The sequence below is a fragment of the Astatotilapia calliptera genome, chromosome 7 (assembly GCF_964374335.1).
Source record: "Astatotilapia calliptera chromosome 7, fAstCal68.1, whole genome shotgun sequence".
NCBI classification, from domain to species: Eukaryota; Metazoa; Chordata; class Actinopteri; order Cichliformes; family Cichlidae; genus Astatotilapia; species Astatotilapia calliptera.
This window is the reverse complement of record NC_137428.1, coordinates 56,120,408-56,140,532: the sequence shown is the minus strand read 5'-3', so window position 1 is coordinate 56,140,532 and position 20,125 is coordinate 56,120,408. Positions and strand designations below refer to the sequence as shown.

The window sequence follows — 20,125 nt, the reverse complement described above, 5'->3', positions numbered from 1 at the left end:
TGTGAAGATTTCACACGCATCTGTTGCTAATTTAGCAGCTTTGAATGCATGTAGCACTTTAGAAAGATCAGAGATAATGTGATTTTCATTTGCAGCTGTATGGATGTGGTGTTGCCTCTTTTGTTTCACAACCGAGAAACACACATAGTTAGTAGCTACATATACACAAGCAGTCAAGTGTCACATTTCTGCCTTGTGAAAGCAAAACACATATCTATACAACACAACTTTAATATCATGTCTAATGTTAGAACAAGTGGATTGGCCTCTGTGATAAAGGTAAACAAGAGCCTTTTGTCTGCTAGTTACATAGGCCCATATGTAAAGGAAAACTACAGGTTGTAATGTTACAACTGTTTGCATGCTTCCTTTCTTCCTTTGTTTAATGTAGGCTCTCATTACCACGTGGTGGTAACAGATTGTTTGAACTGGAGAGAAAAGCCATTCGAAGCTAATTAAGCAGCCATTCCAGGCTCTATTCACAGGCAGAGGACCGAGGAGCACAGGCATTTGTCAGCGCTTGACCCCGCGTGGTATTGATTGACAACGCTGCCGCGTGAATGACAGGCTTGGCGCCGGCGGGCCAATAGGAAGCCGGCGAGTAAGTGCGCCGCGCGGCCATTGGACGAGAGGCCTTAAAGCCGCAGAGGAGTCCCACGTGGGGGCAGAGCCGAACCTTCAAAACAAGGCGCAGAGGCAGCGCTCAGACATGGCTGATGTTCATATCACACAAAGGCAATCATCTCCTCTTCCCCCGCTGAGCAACTATCATCCAAATGCTGATAGGTAGACGAGCGGGTATGTTGTTCAAGAATCTCGAAACACTTACGAGAAATTATATCGAGACGCTCCCGTGGCTTCAATTTTGGTGGGTGTCGTCGATCGATTGGTCATTATATTGTGCCCTTCACGCTGTGCGTGTAGGAAGAGGTAGTGATAGTGGTGGCGAGAGGGAGGGGGGGTTAAACCCGGATATTTCTGGTTTTGCCCGCTACTTTGTATATTTCGTGTTAGCATTTCTTCGTATTTTGTAACCACGTTTTACAAGAAGCACTCCCCTCATCCGTTTTTCTGAGTGTGGGGATAAAAATTCACCGTACACCCCCACCCCTCCTCCTCCCCCGTCCCGCTGGTGGTCTTACCCCCTCAAAAAAAATTCATCATCTTATGTCGGAGGCGCGCACACACAGTGAGGGGGGAAAGGAAAACACCCTAATGAAGCGCGGATGTGGAATTTGTGCTGTCTCTGTCAAATTTGGATATCATCGTCGGCACATCAATGCCTGCTGTTGTTGCTGTTGTACACGGTGGGACGGACGGATGATGCCTTGTGGATCCGCGGGATGATGTCATGTACCGTTGCACCCCACGTGGGGGCCGTCGCTCTCCGATAGGCAGATGTGGCCGTATTCCTTCCGAGTAATGCGATTGGACAGATAGGCGCTTTCACGGCAGTTCAGCCCTGCTGCCTGTGTGTGGCAACCGGGGTAAGCTGGACAACTGGGGGAAACGCGAGATTGTGGAGAGTACCATGTTACGTTTTTAAAGAATCTCCAACCTCTTCGAGTCGGAAGACAGATTTTGGAAGCATATTTATTTATTTTCTTCTTCTTCTTCTTCTTCTTTGTGGGATTAACCAGCCGCAGAAGGCGCACATTCCTCGGAGGTTCGCGGTTGAAGAATAAAGTATAGTTTAATCGAGCCCGACCGCACTAAAATTTTTTCTCCCAGCCCGGCTGGGTGCGTTCTGGAGAGAGCGAGGGAGAGAGGATGCTTGACGAAAACTGCGTCCACCAGGCTTACATTAGGAGGGATTAAACGCATGAATTATAGCCTGCTCAGTATTTTCTTCGGGAGCAGAAGTCGGACGGACGCTTCGGACTCACGCACGGGTACGTATTTACAAGAGCTGTTGATTTCTTTCTTAGTTTTTTGTCTAATTTTTGGGCGTACGCTCGACCCCGCTTCCACGACTCTGAGCGGGAGTCAAACAGTAGGTGCAAGCCAGCGGCTGTCGCTTATGGCCTGCCTGTAGACGTCCTACGGACCGGGTGAGGGGGCGGTGGTGGTCATTTCACAAACAGCAGTCAGTTTCCGTTCTTTTTTTTCCTTTTATTATTATTATTTTTATTAAAGAACGAAACGGATCTGAGCATTAAAATTGCACGGCGGATAAGTGGCTTCTCCAACCTCGTCTACGTGTTGGCATCATGTTAAACTGCACGTTGAGATTTGTTAGGATATCGAGTCTGACCACTGACCGAATAAGGTCATCAAGAAGACAGAAGCGCTCGACTGTTGTGCTGCTTCCCTGACTCGGCTCGAACTGCTGCGGTAACTGGGACTAGTGTGCTGTGGTGACTACTTACTTATTGGTAAACAGTGTAAAGTGTGTGTGTGTGTGTGTGTGTGTGTTTTTTTTTCTATTTTATTTTTACGGTTATAGATTAAACCGCGTCATTTCTCAACACAGGATTTTCACGACCTCCCTCCCCCCCCCTCTCCTCATCCCCTGCCTCCCCCCTCCCTCACTCCCCTCGGCCCTGTCTGCTGAGACTGGTGTGGCTGTGAGCAAATTTCACCCGTTTTGCCAAAGGACCTGTACACTGGAGGGATAAACAAAGGATACATTTCAAGATGTATCCACAAGGCCGACATCCGGTAAGACTCGCTTCACCTATACTTAGAGAAGATTGCATATTTATTACAAAACACTGGTGCTGGTGTATGGTTCCTGCCTGTGCCGTGTCCTCCCCCACGTTCTCCTGAAACATGCCCTGCAAAGCGTTTTCCGCTCTTAATGCAGGTCATCAGATTTCTGTATGGGTTTCATTACAGTGCATTTATGCTTCATCGGAATATGCAGTCAGTACTAAATGGATGCAGATTGTTTGTATGCCTGGAGATATTTACTCAGCCAGACACTTGCATATGACTGTGTCTGAACGTGAAGACAGGTGGTGGTAGTGGTGGTGGTGATTTGAATTTCTTTTTTGAAATTACATTTCATATTTGGTGTGAAAGCTAATGTGTTATTACCCCCTGGAGGTGTGAATCAGACCCACCTTGTGGTAATGTCTTCCCGCAGAGGAGATGTTATCCTAAAAGCCTGAGTCTAAATGTGTGAACTGTTCAGCTCTCCTTAGCAGGTCACAATGCAGAATAAAACTTTCTCTGTCTCTCTCTTTTTTTCTTTTTTTTCTTTTTTTTACAACCACTTTTCTTTTCTTTTCTCTTTCAGGCTCCACATCAGCCTGGCCAGCCTGGCTTCAAATTCACCGTAGCAGAGTCTTGTGACAGGATTAAAGATGAATTTCAATTCCTCCAAGCCCAGTATCACAGGTAATGATTATACTCAAAGAATGGCAGTGTCAACATTTACTCTATTGGATTTTGAGGTTAACGCTAATATTTGACTGTTGACTTCTGTAGGAGCATATATGTTTGTTTTTTTAAAAGCATCCCCGTTTTTATCCTGTGCACATCTCTGTTAAGTGGTTAAGTGATTGAAGTGCCACAGACGCTTGAAAATGACACCTGGTCTCCTATTTTAAGTCTTAAGGTGGAGTATGACAAACTGGCCAATGAGAAGACAGAGATGCAGCGCCACTATGTCATGGTAAGATTGTGTTACAATTGAAAGCAATTATGGTTTCCAGATTGCACGGCTTGTTGAAGATCTAGTTGGGGTGGAGTGAGACAGGGCTATTGTGATCACCTATGTGGTTGTTAGGGCGGGCTGAGTGGCAGGTACAGGCCTGTGAAAGCCCCCCCGTGGGGGTTGATGTAGCAGGTTGTTACAGAGGAGCGCTTCCTGACAGGCGGCCGGCAGTGGGCTGCCGCTCCATTATAGCATGCCCCTGATCTCCAAGGGTCGGCTGCAGTGTTGCCCTCTGTGTGTGCTGATCTGATTATTCTCCTAGGAGACTCCACGCTCAGACATATGCATGGCCATAAATTAGGTGTGAGCTGAGGGCGGAGGCCCAGAGCAGCGTGTGGGAAAATACACCACAGTAAACAAAATGGAGGACGTGGAGCACACTGCAGTCTCCTTTATACTCAGCTTCTTTGTAAACCTTAATCATTAGCTTGCTTTTTTTTTTTTTTAAAAGTAGCCTTTTAGAAAAACATAGGTGTGCCCCTGACGCAAAAATTAGCTCAGACATGACACACTAAGAAGGCTATCCCAGGTAAACACACCGGGAATTATTTAAACCAATGCATGCAGCCTTAAATTAAACTTCTTTTTTTTTTTTTTGCTCAGAGGAAAACAGCATGTCGGCCTGACAAGCAGGAGGTTAGGTAAACATGTTGGGAAGTATCCCACAGCCAGCGCTCGGTGTCAGGTTACGCCATGGCTGTGGGGCTCTGATCTCAGACAGAATGGCTCTCTTGTTTGAGAGTAATTTTCGAAGAAGCTAATGGACTGAATAATGCATTGGCCTCATCAAATAGACGCTGACTGGAAAGCCATTTCTGCTCCGGCTGCCACTTGTGGGCTCGGCGGATTACATTTCAGCCAGACAGACTGACCTGGCTGGAAATAAGTGTTGAGCAACCGCGTTACTCTAAGTAAACAAACATCACAGGGATCTGAGGGCTTAAGCTGATCAATAACTCTAACCCTCTCTTTTCCGCCCACACTGCAAACAGCGAAGCATTGATTTATTGGCTATTCACTCTGAGCTGCTCAAAGAAATCCTTTTGTTATCTGATCTTATAACGTATCTCCTTTTCCTGTAAAAACACTTTTTATATAGGCGTTATAGTGTTCAAACCCTGACCGCGATGGAATCAGCGCAGCGATAATTACATTAAGGTTACGCCAGTCTCATGAGTGCAGAGCGCAAAAACACTCGCCTGTTGTTACACGTAATAAATATCATCAGATCTTGTAACTGCGCTGACGTCACTAACCACAATTAAATCCTTGCTTTCATTTCAGTATTACGAGATGTCCTACGGGCTGAACATTGAGATGCACAAGCAGGTACGTATCACAGTGCTGCTCATATTTTTCAGCTCATTGGTTTTCCACGGTGTCAGGGGATGTCAGATCCAGGCGGAGCCACTTACAGGCTGTGAGCTGAACTGAGCATCAGTAATGGTCTGAAAACAGGCAGATCCACTGCACACAAACAACAACACAACCCCAAACTTCTGCCGCAGCTTGTACAAGTGCTGTGAGCCGTTATTGGAAATTTGCATATGCTGTGCATCCGGGATTTGACTCAGCTTTCTGATAAGATTAAAGGTAGACTTTGGCAGGCTTAGCCTTTTGACTTAATGATTAAAAAGAGAGGCCCTCTGATAGGTCAGTATTTCTTTTTTTCAGGATAAAGTAATTACACCAGCAGAGCAAAAGTCCTTTAGTCACTTCTTTGTGGTCTTATCTTTATCAGAAGATCCTATCTTGTATGTCTCCGCAGATAAATCGCACTGAAGTGATAGAGATTGTGTGAATGAGTGACATTTCATTGTCTATGTTCCCGCGCCCCCCTGCGACTGCCTGGCTTGGTTATAATGACAGCGTTGGCGACACGGTGGGTTGGCGTGTTAGGGCGATCCATCAGTGTCTGTGCTGTGTGTCACACTTCCACATGTCTGTCAGGGCTCAGGCCCTTCTGATAGCTTCTGTCAGGCACTTATCGCCAACCAGAGGAGAGAGGTGGGGGGGATGGTATCAGGAGACAAGTTGGAGAATAGAGCTGGAGGCGGGGCAACAGCCCAGCTCTGTGTAAACAGGTTAATCGACTGATCCATTTTAGCGCCTGACTTTTATCAGGAACCTCAACAGAGCTGATGGAAGCGCTTGAATAATTCATCAGTGGGGCCCTAACCTGCTGAACGGCGTGTTTGTGAGCAAACAGTGTGGGCCCCGTCCATGCAGCTCCCCCAGCTTACAGCTCAGGCAGGGGAGGAGGAGAAGATGGGGAGCGGTTAACAGGCAGGGTTGGGATGGATTATTGGATGCACACAGGCATATTATTTTCCTGCCAGGAGATTTATTCCATGGTGAGGAAATTCATTCCTCTAACTGTGCCTTTTTCATTACTGTGCAGGGACATAATTCACATTTCAGAATGCGTACACGGGCAAAGCTTAGACTGACGTTGGTGGTGTTATCTGATCCCTCTCTATCAGCCATGTCAGTTTGTCGATGCAAACTGCTAATTTCTGCTGCATGATGTCAGCTGGTAATTATCTTCATATGGTGCTTGTTTTCCAAGAGCTGCATGGGGTTTGGGGCTTGTATGGTGCTAAGATTCAATCAGATTAGGTCGTTACCTACGGCCGTAACGCAGCCATGTCTGCAGGAATCATTTGCTAAGTAGCAAAGTATCTGCCGTGGCGAGCGCCAAAGCAAACTTGGTCAGCCAACAGGCTGTCTGCAGTCTTCATACAAAAGAGGCGTGCAGTGAAAAGTGGTTGGAGGAACTGTGGCTCTCCAAGCCATCAGTACTTCCATATCCCCAATCTGTCATGTGGGACTGGACTGCAGTGTAATAATTTCAGGGTGTGAACTGTTGGGTGTCAGTTTCACTTACATAAGCAGAAAAGTTACTTGACTGTACTTTAAGATGTGGCGTAACAACAACGGTTATGTTCTTATGCTGTTTTTGTTAGAATAAGTTTATTGTTTTTTAGATTGTGTCATGCTTTGTTTAGGAAAAAAAAAACACAGCTCGACTGCTGCAGCTGACAAGACTAATCACAGTAGTGACTCACGTATTCATTTATGCAGCTTTTCAGCATTTTTCAAATCAATACCAATAACTTTAAATGCCAATTAGAAACTAATTCTGGACTCACTACACTTCTTTATCAAAGACTGGTTTAGTGGAAGCATCATTTTTTGGCTTAAACAAACTCTGATGTTTTTCTTCTTACTCTGAAAACCTGACATGAGGCAACGCTGTCAAAATTGCCGAGCCTCTAAATGGGACTAGTCAAGTATTGTTTATAGATGGATCATGTGACCAGAGCCACCACTTGTTTTCGCTCTACATTTAATACTCATCAGTGTCTCGAGTCCATTTTCCCATTGCTGATAGCAACAGGCGAATACCTCTCTGCACACCATTGACAAGCCAGCCCGAGAGTGCTCTTAAAGTGGTGCTACACAGGTCCGAGTACCTGTAATTGTGTAGCGGCAGTGCAAAGCCAGCCTCTCAAGGGCCAAGCTGTCATCTGCTTAAAGTGACAACAGCCCAATTTTTATCTGCCGGCAGGGGGAAAAAAAGAAATCCTCCCAGCTCTGCACCGTATCTATTTTGACAGCAGTGGCGAGTTGAGTTGTTGCCTTTTCCGTGTATTTGCATGTTGTGCTGTGAGAGTGTAGAGACTGCCAGTTGTTTAGGGCAGAGTGGATCAGCCACCTCCTGACCTTTCCCAGCCAGCTGTCACCATGACACTAAGCTACAGAGGAATGGGCCGTGCGCTCGAGGCCTTTCTGCAAATCCTGTCAAATGTCCGACTGCTATTTACATGGCTTATCTGAACAAACATGGATTATACGGGTCCTGTCGCTTTTCGACCATTTCTGTGGGGCTCCTTCAGCTCTTTCTAGAACACTTACTACGTTGCATTAATACCAGCGCTCGTAAAACATTTATCTTTATTACCTGTAGGTCACATTTATTGTGTGCCAAAGGGGACCGCGGTTCAGTCTCTTTCTTTTTTTTCTTTTTCTTTTTTTTGTCTGCGGGCAATAATCAAGTTATAGTCATTGTTATCTTTTGGACTATTGTACTTCCTGTGACACATGCTGCCATATATTTGTTTGGCATTATTGCATCTGATCCGCGGCTTCATCTGATATTGCATCTTCAGCTTGTTGTTGGTTGTCCTGCTGGCTTGACTGGCTAAGTGGCTATCCATGTTGCAGCTTGGGTCAGCAGGTCTCGTTCTGTTGGACATTACTCTCCAATCTCTCTGGCTCTGCTTAGAGGTAATATGTCTGGCTGCCAAAACTGCCTGGCATTTCTGCCATGTGTAATAAATAAGCTAGCGGTCTGCAAAGTACATTGTGTGTGCTGCTGCTCCAAATGAAAAATCAGAGAAAATCCCTGTGATGTGTTTGTGTTCTGCAGTGGCCCTGGGTTGAACTGCGGCTCATAAATTCCAAAGATGATGTAGCTTTGGCGCTGTTATTTTTCTGCTCCCAGTGCAGAGCTTGAACCTGAAAGTCTCATCTCCTTTCCCTGGAAGGAGAAAGAGAGGCATAGCAGGCCGGCTGTGCAGTGTTTTTACAGGAGACTGGAGGGGGTGGGGGGCGTGGAGCATAGCCCCCCGCCCCCGATCTTTCCCCGCACACCTCCTCCTACTGCTCTTTTTATCCACCATTCATTTGGTACGTTCATGTGATCGACAGGCTGAAAATTCAATTTAATGACCTGCCTCCAAGCACGTAATATGATTTTAAAGCCTGTTACGGTCAAGCAGAGGTGCCATTTGCATAATGATCCCAGCAAGATAGGGCTGCAGCCGTTGCCATGGCAGTTGGTAGACAAGCAGAAGAATGGAGGCAGGGCGTCGTGGATGTTGGGAGGCTATGAGGTTGGTGGGCTGGGTGCTTGATTGCAGTGAGAAACGGCTTGGGCTAAAGCTGTAGCTTTAGCAAACGCCACTTACGACACAGGCTGCTTGCTTAATGGTATTGATTGAAGGTGTCTCCCCTACAATGTTATTACCGTTTGTCTTTGCATTCTCTGCAGTCCTAATTGTTAATGTAAATTCCCCACACCGTTACATGTAAGTAAACAATGCGCTGTAGTTAGTAGGCCTTCCTTCCTGGGGTGTGGTTGTGTGGTTTAACTCTGAGGTTAACTGCAGGACAGCACATTCGCAGATGAGGGGAAGAAGGGCAGAGTGAGAGAGGATCCTCTCAACACAGCAGCACTCTGCCTGCTCATATCCGTTTAGCATGGAGTGCACTCTTAGCACAGCTGTGCTCCATCCCCCTGGGCTCTCCTAATGTTTTAAATATTTCAAATGTCAATATCACGCTGTTTAGAGGATGTTGAGTCAAGCAGTTCTGATTGCCGCAGTAATTGACTTAATCGGTGTAAACATTAAAGGCGGGGTTATATGAAGTCACTGTCTCTTTCATACTTTACCGTCTCATTTTGCTCCCCTTTCTTTGTTTTCCAGACGGAGATTGCCAAACGGCTCAACGCAATTTTAGCTCAAATTATGCCTTTCCTGTCACAAGAGGTGAGTTTTGAGCCCGGTTTCCAAACGGTGTCACAGTTTACTACTAAAGCAACGCCACTTATTGTTGCCTGTACCCTTAAGATAATACTCCTTGCTTTTGGGAATAATTGTGGTTAAGAGCATTTTATCTCACCTTTATAATTTTAGTGTTGCTTTGGAAAAAAACTGTGAAATTCATAGATGAGCAAGTGTGGATGTGTGATAAATAATCTTTTGCAAATGTCTGTCCACAGCACCAACAGCAGGTTGCTCAGGCAGTAGAGAGGGCTAAGCAGGTGACTATGACTGAGCTGAATGCCATCATCGGGGTACGTGGACTTCCCAATCTGCCTCTCACCGTGTGTATACCCCCTTTTATTCCTTTATTTGACCTTGGGTAGGGGCAAACCTTCACATCAAATTCATATACCGAGTAGTCTGAACTGTTGAGTGAACACATTGTAATACACCACTTGCTACACTTATAGTGCAGATTTGCCTCTTTTTAAATCAAATGTGTCATCACTATTTTTTTTTTTCATTTCATGACTTATTTTTCACTATTAAATTCAAACGAAACTATTAATATTGGCAACTACACCCCAAAAACAAACCAAAAAAAGACTCATGCATTGCTTTAGCTTTGGCCTCGGTGGCATCTTCAATGCCTTGTTGTGTGTTGATAAATGCGAGCCTGAGAGCTCTCGAGATCCCCCTTCGCAGCTCGTATTGCTTTAATTGGCTAAGGTTTTAATGAGGAGCCTCATCTCTCACAGTTGACCTGGATTGCTGTGGGAATTAAAAGGCTGAGGGTGAACTAAACACAGCCAGCACTGCAAGCTAACTGAGACAGCACAGACAGTCGTCAGCCACCACGGCTCCGCTGCACAGTTCTTTTCACGCCACGGCAGCGAGCTGTAATCCGCTGCATTCATCGTGGCTTCCAAACGCCATCTGCTCCTCATTGATCAGCTGTGCTGACCCTGGCGTGCTATAATGAAAGTGATTGGTTTCACCTGTGATAGAAAGCTCAAACTGTCTGTGATCTTGTGACTACTGTAGACTCTCCGGCGCACACAGAAGACTAGCCTAAAGGCTCACTTGATGACTGGAAGCACATATTGGAATTCAATTAATAACCCCCTTGGTGACCTTTTGTTCCTGGATAATTGCTCCCCAGAATTTGCCTGAGTGGGTGTCTTGAGGTGATGGAAAACTGTTTGTTACTCCTCTGTTGGACTGAAATGGATGCTTTATTACAGTTTTTGGAAGAGCAGCTGCTGCAGTAGTTCCTAAGAATAGGAGATTTCACTAGTGGGGCTTTTTGTGTTCTATATGATTTTCACATTTGGAGCATCACAGTACTAGGATGTTGTACATTTGAATTTGTATTTTTCATCATCTGACTGTGCCTTTTTGGGCTTTCAAAGCATTAAGAAAACATTTTATGAGCTATCTGACAAGCTCAGAGTTTTAGTTTGTGGTCTTTTGTGGGAACCAGGACAGTTTTTATGAAACAGTAAAGCTCCCACCCGGGTCACTCAGGTCGCTCACGTCAGAGGAGGAGGAAATGTAACCACTGTATGTTTTACGAATACCTTGCCATTAGTTATTCATTAAGAAGAAGCTCTGTTGGCATGCCAAAATCCTCATGTATTTTGTAAAGCAAGGTGAAAGAGCGTGCCAGGTAGACAGGAAGCATCCAGGAGCCAGCTGCATGTCTTATTGATGGAGCTGAGGGCCATTAATAGAATGAAACTGGGGCAGCTGCATGTGTTGAGATGAACCTGACAAGCAGCGTTTTCTGGCAGATTAGAAAATACCCAAAATATCCGCGTCATAAACAAGGCATTTTAAACTACACTCAGTTAGAGGAAAAAGGAGCAAAGAGTAGGTCTTTATCTTAGAATATTAAATTAGAGAAAATAGGCCAGACTCCTTTATTTATTTATTATTGTCTTCATTTATGGCCCCTGTAATGAGGGCTGTTGCTGATCAGCCATGCTTATTACCCATCAGTGCCTCATTAAACACAATGAGCAAGGATGGCTCTCCCCTGCCAATGAACTGGCTCCTTAATTTCCCTCATGGACACAATATTATAACACACTCGCTCTCTTAGGCTCCCAGACAGACACGGAGAGAGAGAGAGAGCTGTGTCTGTCTTGGGTACGTTTTGTAATTGGATTGACATCTGCCCCATGTAACAAAGCACAAGGTTGCAAGTTAAAAAGTTAGCTATTAGTCATGCTAGTCCTCTACTTCTACAACAGAAAAACAAAAGAACAATGTGGATTATATTTCTAAGGACATATTTAAGCACTAAGTATTTTGTATTCCTGCTACAGAATTTAGGAGTTCCTGCTGAGTTAATGTATTTTTAATTATGTGTTAGGCCTGCCCACCACCGTCTTCTATGCGTCGCACTACCTCCCTGGTCATTACAAAGATTCTAATATTCCTGAAATGGCCATAAATGGCCACTGATTGAAATCCGTCTTGTAAAAAGAGAGAGGAGTGTGCTGTAACAGCATCTGAATTATTCAGCTGGCTCGTATACGGGTAATAAATTGCTGATGTTTTTATTGGTGTCTCAGCTAAGTATTATTTAACCTTGCTTTAAACTACTTACTTCCATGCTGAGTGCCTTTTAACTCCCATCTATTTCCCTGTGCCTTTCAAATATTGATGCTGAGTATTGGAGGGTTGACTGAGTGCCAGCATGGGACCCCTGGTCCTCGCTCCCGCAGCAGCCTTCCAGACACACACTCAGAAACACACTCAAAGACTCAGAGTGAGAGGGAAGGCGTGCCAGCTTCTAGCACTCTGTGTTCCCGCAGTCTCTTAAAGTTTGGGTGCGCAAATGATTCATGTTCCGTCAATCCAGAAATGTGACTATGAGATCAGTAAACAGACACTGGATGTGTTTGAAAAGCGGGTATTGTTTAGCCCACAGACAGATTTCCACAGAGTTTTGTATTCTGATCGCTTAAATCACAGAGGCACAGGAGTTGTGTTGTTGCAGTAGAATATGTGCCAGTTTACCTTTAAGCATAATGATTTTCTCTTTTAAGATGTGGCTGAAGCAGACTTTTTTCCCTTTTGGATAAAGTAGAATGAAAAATATTTCAGTTGTTTTCAATAATACACTGCGATTAGTGGGTTATTTCGATAACTTGAGCACCTCTGCCTCGTGTGTTACACATGCTGAGAGTGGTCAGGCAGTTATAGGTTTTACTCGCCTCAGCACAGATCTAGGGCTTATGCCACCCTGGCCTGGTATGGAAATAGCACTGAGGGGGATTGCTGTGTGTTCCTGACAGTAATAGACGTGTGAATGTGCTAATATCATCTGGGGTTTAGCCTCGTGCTTAGTTGGTGGTTTCTCCTCGCCCTTTTCCTCCAACCCATTTGTTGTCTGTCTGTCTATCTCCCTGTCACCTTACAGCAGCAGCAGCTCCAGGCACAGCACCTCTCCCATGCTGCCCATGGGCCTCCAGTCCAGTTGCCGCCTCACCCCTCGGGCCTGCAGCCCCCTGGCATCCCCCCTGTGACGGGCTCCGGATCAGGGCTGCTGGCGCTAGGAGCTCTAGGGAGCCAAGCCCACCTCCCAGTAAAGGATGAAAAGAACCACCATGATCTCGAACACCGAGGTGAGAAGAAGAGCTCGGCCCCATAGCTTTGTTAGCTAGTTATTATTTGCGAGAATCAAAAGGCATATTAATTTTAGCAGTTCTGAAAAGATGTTAAACTGACATAAACCAATTTAGTGCTGAGTGCTTCTCACTCTCACAATCATAGGGTCCTTAGGTGAGGAGCACATCCTGTCTGTTCACATTCTGTCTGGGTAATGAGCTGGTACATTCCCAGCCCATGACTGCATAAGCTATTCAGCAGCTCCAATACACGCCGATAAGAGGGGCCTTGTGCCCTGCAGTTGATTGTCACACATTCGGCTAGAAGCATCTGTTATGATGTGCTAAGTGACTTGTTTTTCTCTTTGCTCCGCTTGGTTTCATCTTTACCTCGGACGCCACCGTGATGTCTGCGACACAGAGAGCACGGTAAGTTTCCCGAGCCGCACTCGTTTTGTTTTTTTGTAATTCATCACATTTTCATCTGCGCTGCAAGTGTCAAGTAGAGCATTCCATCAGTGCATGCATATACTGATTTCATGCGGTGTAATCTGAGTTCAATAAAATGATTAATGGAAAATGAGGTCTGGAATATAAATCGTGTGTGTTTAATCCAGAAGGGGAAATGACTGGTATCATGTGAGATAGATTAGAAGCCTTGTAATTTCATCACAATTAAAGAAGGGCTTGGACTTCCCCTTCTTAAAGGATTTATTTGATCCCTTCTACTGTCTCCCTTGTTTACCAGCTCTCTCTCTTTCTTCTTCTTGGCATGTGATGAATATTTATGAACACAAATGGAGTGTTGTTTTGTTTTTCTTTTCTTTTTTTTCTTCTTCTCCACCTCGTCTGGCTGGGCCTGCTAAAGCGTTATATTTGAAATGCTGCGATCTATGGTGGCTTGTGATGGGCCTGTGAGATTGTGTTTCTGTAGGCCGGGCCAGCTGAATGGGTGCAGTCATGTCTGAAGAAATGGAAGTCCTGGGGCGATTAGCGGGCCTGTTTTGTTTCTGTGCTCTCGTCCCTGGTCATCTGATAGTAGAATGGTGACTTTGGCTAATGAGTCACGCTAAGCATCTCTTTAAAGGTCAGCCATTATGCAGACAGTGGCTTTTTGCCCAGACTGCTAGTCCATCAGCCATTGTTCACTTCTCTGAGTCGCCGCTGACTTAGTCCATGTTTTCGCTTTGGTCCTCAGATGAGGGACAGAGAGAATCGGGAGAACTTGGCAGTTTACAGGCAAGTGGCAAACTCCTGTGAAAGCTGCTGGACACCTGCCTAAAGCCTCCCATTCTTTTGGCATTTAGAGTGAGCTGTCCCAGCTTGTGTGGGCAGGCTCCATGAAGAAGCACCAGTCAGTCCCACGCTGCCGTGCCCACTGGCAGGATATAGATTCTCTTTCTTTATCTGAGCTCAAAGCCTCAGCTGACATGGTGCCCAAGCGCACTACGGCAATCAATGCCCAGCACCCAAAACATATAGGTTCTCTCCCCCCTCTCTCTCGCTTTACTTTCGTTTTTCTCTCCTCCCATCTCTATCTCTCTCTCTCTCTCACGCTCAGCCTGACTGACTCCGGAGAAAAGGCCCTCTGTTCAGCTACAACACACTGCTCATGTCCCTGTGAGGCTGTTTGTTGTCCAGTTATGAGGAGGAGGGAGCCCAGCTCGGAAAACAAGCCCTCCTCCATTCAGTTCAGATAACAGCCCATTCTGTTGTGTGGCCAGGGACAGGCTTGTGTGCGAGATTGGGCTTGGCTGGTGTCAGGGTACTGTTTGGAGCTGGCCTACAGCTGCATTTTAAGAGTCCGCCGTATCCATCATTGTGTGAATAAGGCATTTTTAGTGTTTGGATTGGCACAGTGTGTTCTCTGTGAATTTGTAATGGATGAGTGACTTGCTGCGCTCTCTTACAGAAGGAAGACAAAATGGTAATAAAGCGTGTTTGGTTTTTCCCCTTTTGCAGAATAACTCAATATCCCCATCAGAAAGCTTACGCACAGCCAGTGAGAAGCATCGCAGCTCCTCAGACTACAGCTTGGATTCTAAGAAACGCAAAGTGGAGGAGAAGGACAGCATGAGTAGATATGTAAGTCCCTGAAGGAGTAGTTCAGCATGACGGGGAAATATGCTTATGCTTATGAATATGCTTATGAATGGTGACTTAAAAAATTGCTTTAGGTTCACAATTTAATTTAAAAAACTAATGAAGTTTAGACCAGAGAACAACATCCCTGGAGTCTGTGCTTTAATTTTTCCCCATCTGTGTGTGTTAAGTTAAACGATTACTAATTATTGTTACAGGACAGTGACGGAGAGAAAAGCGACGACTTGGTGGTCGATGTGTCCAATGAGGTGAGCTGCACAGCAATTGTTCGTAGCACATTGATGTGACATTGCTCTTATGTAAATATTACTGGTGTGTTTCTCCAGGATCCTGCCACTCCAAGGGCAAGCCCAGCCCACTCACCACCTGAAAATGGTATTGACAAGCCCCGCCCCCCAAAGAAAGACACACCCAACAGCCCCGCATCAGTGGCGTCATCTGGAAGCACCCCTTCCTCCAAGGCTAAGGAGCTCAGTCATGTAAGACATCAAAAGAGTTGTGGACAAACTGGGACAGAAAGGGTTTTAAATGACAATTGCCGAGAGACCAAAGGGACATGTGCAAATAGATCTAGGACGTTTTCTGCAGTGGATTAGCAGTGGCTGTCTGTGCTTTAAGTGCATGACTAAACGTCAGGGATAATATTGTCCCGCATCAGGATCAGTCAGGTCTTCTCTGTTAATAGCTCAATGTATTTAACTATTCCAGGATTTTTCCCTCTGCCTCACTAAAAGATTAAAGCCAAAGCAGTAAGGGGATAAAAACGTCCCCATCTCCATTGTGACCATAATAGGTTTTAGAATAAATAGCAGTTTATGGCTCTGCAGGACTATGAGGGTTGTCAGAATTAGATTGGATTAAGTTCAGTTTGCTTTCAAATTGTCAGTGCACAGTGCCTGGTTTCCGGGATTGTGATTGTGCTTGCTCTCTCGTTCCCTTGACAGAATGACAAATCCTCCACGCCTGGTCTCAAATCCAACACCCCCACCCCCCGAAACGATGCCCCCACCCCTGGCACCAGCTCGACTCCTGGGCTCAGACCCATCCTGGGCAAGCCACCAGGCATGGAAGCTCTCGGTTGGTACCATTCTCTTCACTTTACAGAAACTGAGATCTTTTTTTTCCATTATTTGCAAAACTGTTAGGCCACAAACCGATCTCCATCTCCTGTCTTTGTCTACAGCAGCCCCAGCTTTGCGCACACCTCTATCCATTGCAGGGTCCTATCCTACCCCCTTTGCTATGATGGGCCATCATGAAATGAACGGAGGCCTGACTAGCCCTGGGGTGTATGCTGGTCTGCACATCTCCCCTCAGATGAGCGCTGCAGCAGCAGCAGCCTATGGACGCACTCCCATGGTAAAGGCTTTCCCTTTCCTTTTCTGTAGTTTTGGATCATCTAAAAGTCATGTACAGGATGCAATGAGGGATTTTACTCTGATAACAGTTGAGTATGTTAGTCAAACATTCCCATATCATCTTTTAGGGGTTTGATCCTCACACCCACATGAGAGCCCCAGGCCTCCCAGCCAGCCTCACATCTATTTCTGGCGGAAAACCGTAAGTGTCTCCCTAGATATGTTGCAGATCAATTTTTTTGTAACACAGCTGATATCAAATACTGACAGGCACGTGTCTTTTCCTTCAGAGCGTACTCCTTCCATGTCAGCGCAGATGGTCAAATGCAGCCTGTGCCCTTCCCACCCGACGCCCTCATTGGTCCCGGTATTCCACGCCACGCCCGTCAGATCAACACACTGAGCCATGGTGAGGTGGTCTGTGCTGTCACCATTAGCAACCCCACACGTCACGTTTACACTGGTGGCAAAGGCTGTGTCAAAATCTGGGACATGAGCCAACCAGGCAGCAAGAGCCCCGTGTCCCAGCTGGACTGTTTGGTGAGGACCTCATCAGCTTTTCTTAATGTTTACACACATGTTATTTCATTCAACACTAGAAAAAAATTAACAAGCCAAACACTTATTCACATAGTTCAGATTAGGTTTGAGGTTCAATCTTTGGTTTATTTGTTATGACAGGACGTTTTTTATCCTCCGCCCATGATTTGTTTGTTTCTAAAGCTCTCCCTAGCTCCACTGCCTTGAACATGTATTGATTTGCTTTGTCCTCGGTGCAACAGAACAGGGATAACTACATCCGCTCCTGTAAGCTACTGCCTGATGGTCGCACATTGATTGTTGGAGGCGAGGCCAGCACACTGACCATCTGGGATCTGGCCTCCCAGACACCGCGGATCAAAGCTGAGCTCACCTCCTCAGCCCCGGCGTGCTACGCCTTGGCCATCAGCCCTGATGCCAAAGTCTGCTTCTCGTGCTGCAGTGATGGAAACATTGCCGTTTGGGACCTGCATAACCAGACTCTCGTTAGGTCGGAAACAAAACTTTATTTCCAGTATGTGGGCTTGAGTCAATTTAAAAGATAATGTCAATAACTGTCTGTATGCCTTCCGATTTTGATTTTAGGCAGTTTCAAGGTCATACGGATGGTGCTAGCTGTATTGACATATCCCATGATGGCACTAAGCTGTGGACAGGTGGTCTCGATAACACTGTTCGCTCCTGGGATTTGAGAGAGGGTCGACAGCTGCAGCAGCACGACTTCACTTCACAGGTACAACGCTGCATAATGCAAGGGACCAGACCTGGAGTCTGTTTTCCTTTCGGCCGAAGAACTGTCTGTAATTATTGTCCTATTTGATCTCCAGATCTTTTCTTTGGGCTACTGTCCGACTGGCGAGTGGCTTGCTGTGGGAATGGAGAGCAGCAACGTGGAAGTGCTCCACCATTCAAAGCCTGACAAGTATCAGCTCCACCTGCACGAAAGCTGTGTCCTTTCCCTCAAGTTTGCCTACTGCGGTATGAACAAACACACAAAAAGAGCATCAGATAAAGCTGATCGTATTTAACTGTGAAGAGCCCTTTGCCTGTCCTTATTAGTGCCTTTTTTAAAATAGCGTAAATGCTTGTTGTCATCTCAAGGCTACTCTTCATTTGTAGGTACTTTTCCTATTACTTGTTAGTGAAAAGTGTCCTGATGGCACTTTTGTTGTCTTTGCAGGTAAATGGTTCGTAAGCACCGGGAAGGACAATCTGTTGAATGCTTGGAGGACTCCTTATGGCGCCAGCATATTCCAGGTATGCAGATCAATGGACTCTGTCTGTAGCCAGGCCAAACGTACACACAGATCTCTAAGAGGAAGGGCAAAACGACCGCTGTCTGACAGGACTATCCTATCAGTGAAAACTGAACCTGAATTATTGACCTGACAAAGACGCCTTTTTGAGGCCCGTCAGGCCAGAAGTTGATGTCAGTGCAATCTAATCTTGCCATGAAGTCAGCTAATTTTCACCACTTAACTTACTCAGCAACATTTAAGTTTAACTGCCTCCAAGATTAAAGTGTTTTTTGTGTGTGTGTTTGCTTTTCTTTAAACAGTCCAAGGAGTCCTCATCTGTCCTGAGCTGTGACATTTCTGCAGACGACAAGTACATCGTGACAGGCTCTGGTGACAAGAAGGCCACTGTGTATGAAGTGATCTATTAGAAGAGACTGCTTTGGATCGGAGCATGCTCAGGAACAGTAGACACTTCCTCCATCCTCCTTCCCTCACACAGACAGCATGGATGTTGCCTGCAGCTCCAAGGTGGATGGGCAGGAAGTTTGGCAGTGCCAGACGAAAATGGATGGTGGTGTTATTGTGGCACTGGATGCTGTGTCCTTCGGCTCTGCCCTTCCTCACTCATACAACTAACACTTGTACAGCGAGTGCAGTTTCCCAAGGCACGAGAAGAAAATAATGTCTTGCTGTTTCTGTTTGTTGGATATTTCTTTTTTTATTCGTCCTTTTTAATGTGGAGATAAAGTTCCATGACACAAGTAGAAGCGGCGCTTCGCTCTGGAGCTTCTCCTTGGAGGTCCTGTGAAAAGTGTACATAATGGAGTAATAAAAGGCCTTTTATAGATTTATATTTTGGTGTCCAGTTACGCTTGTGATGGTTCTTTCTTGTTCTCTCCGTGATTTTCTGTCCCCTCCGGGGATGGAAATTAGATTAGGACTTTGTAAGAGGATATTCTATTTCAGTTTTTTCCCCCTCCTCGGCTTTTTTTTTTTTTTTTTTTCATGTTCCTTGTCCAAAATGACCTTTTCGGAAATCTAATTTGTATTTTTTTTTTCTCCCTGACAAAGGCTTTTTTTTTCTTCGCTATTTGCTGTATCACAGACATTTGTCCCATGGATTTTTGCAGTCGAGAATTCTGGAAAGGCTTTTTTTTCTGTAGGGAGGAAAAAAATCATGGTTTCCAGTTATGTTTACCCTTTTGACCCTGATCAGCAGAATTTCAGCTTTGAAATGAAGACCTTTCACTGAACCCTGGCTCCTGTCTATAACATCAAAATGGATTTATATCAACTGTCGGATTGATGGGTTTTACAGAGAAGCAGCTGTGACTTGAGCTCACTCTGTTGACTCAACCACTGTATGAAAACTTTGCTCCACTCTGCAAAGTTTAGCCATCAGTCTATTAGAGATCGTTATTGCCGCTTGTGTTTGCGAGCCTGTGACTGATACGCAAGACTTGGTTACTCATAAAGGACGCAGGCAACGCCATTACCACGTTCGACATTTTGGGTGTATTCTTTGCTTTCTTCAGTATTTCATAATATTCACTACAATCTTCTCATAGACGGGAATGGTCTCATCATAAACACAAGTTAAGACTGTGTAGCATACATGTGGCATCATCCATAAGGACTGTACAGCTGACAGTTGTTGATAAATCAATAAACTGTTTTATATAAAATTTATCTTGACTGGATTTCTGTAGTGTTGTGGTCTCGCTGTGGTAGATTTCCAAGGATTAGTTGGAGACTTTGGAGTAATATGGTTATTAGCTCTTTTTTTGTAAAGCATTAAATTGAGTGTATGACTGAAGATGAAGTTGCCAACAGAATCCACCTTAGCGTCATGACCAAACATGCAGAAATAGCTTAACTACCTGCAAATCTAAACCTTTTTTTTTTCTTTTTTTTTTTAAATTTTAATCTCAACAGGTGTATGTGCCCAAATGTTACTATTATTTGTTTGGTTAGGCTCACTTTAAAAAGAAGAAAAAGCCTCCAGAAAGTTACTGAAGCCATCCAAGAAATGTTCCAGAACGCAGCCTGGCATAAA

At 45.2% G+C, this 20,125-nt stretch overlaps 1 protein-coding gene across 1 annotated transcript; it reads left to right on the top strand.

Annotated features, from left to right (window-relative positions):
• The first annotated feature begins 1,501 nt into the window (after positions 1 to 1,501).
• On the top strand, positions 1,502 to 19,758 carry tle3a (TLE family member 3, transcriptional corepressor a). Its single transcript, XM_026175799.2, has 21 exons — positions 1,502 to 1,892; positions 2,474 to 2,661; positions 3,242 to 3,342; positions 3,556 to 3,619; positions 4,946 to 4,990; positions 9,154 to 9,216; positions 9,450 to 9,524; positions 12,644 to 12,848; positions 13,252 to 13,259; positions 14,793 to 14,915; positions 15,131 to 15,181; positions 15,260 to 15,412; positions 15,878 to 16,010; positions 16,117 to 16,292; positions 16,420 to 16,493; positions 16,582 to 16,831; positions 17,074 to 17,321; positions 17,417 to 17,564; positions 17,659 to 17,809; positions 18,012 to 18,088; positions 18,390 to 19,758. Exons 2-21 carry the CDS (start codon positions 2,638 to 2,640, stop codon positions 18,495 to 18,497), a joined length of 2,277 nt encoding a protein of 758 aa, XP_026031584.1. The 5' UTR covers positions 1,502 to 1,892; positions 2,474 to 2,637; the 3' UTR covers positions 18,498 to 19,758.
• Positions 19,759 to 20,125: the final 367 nt, after the last annotated feature.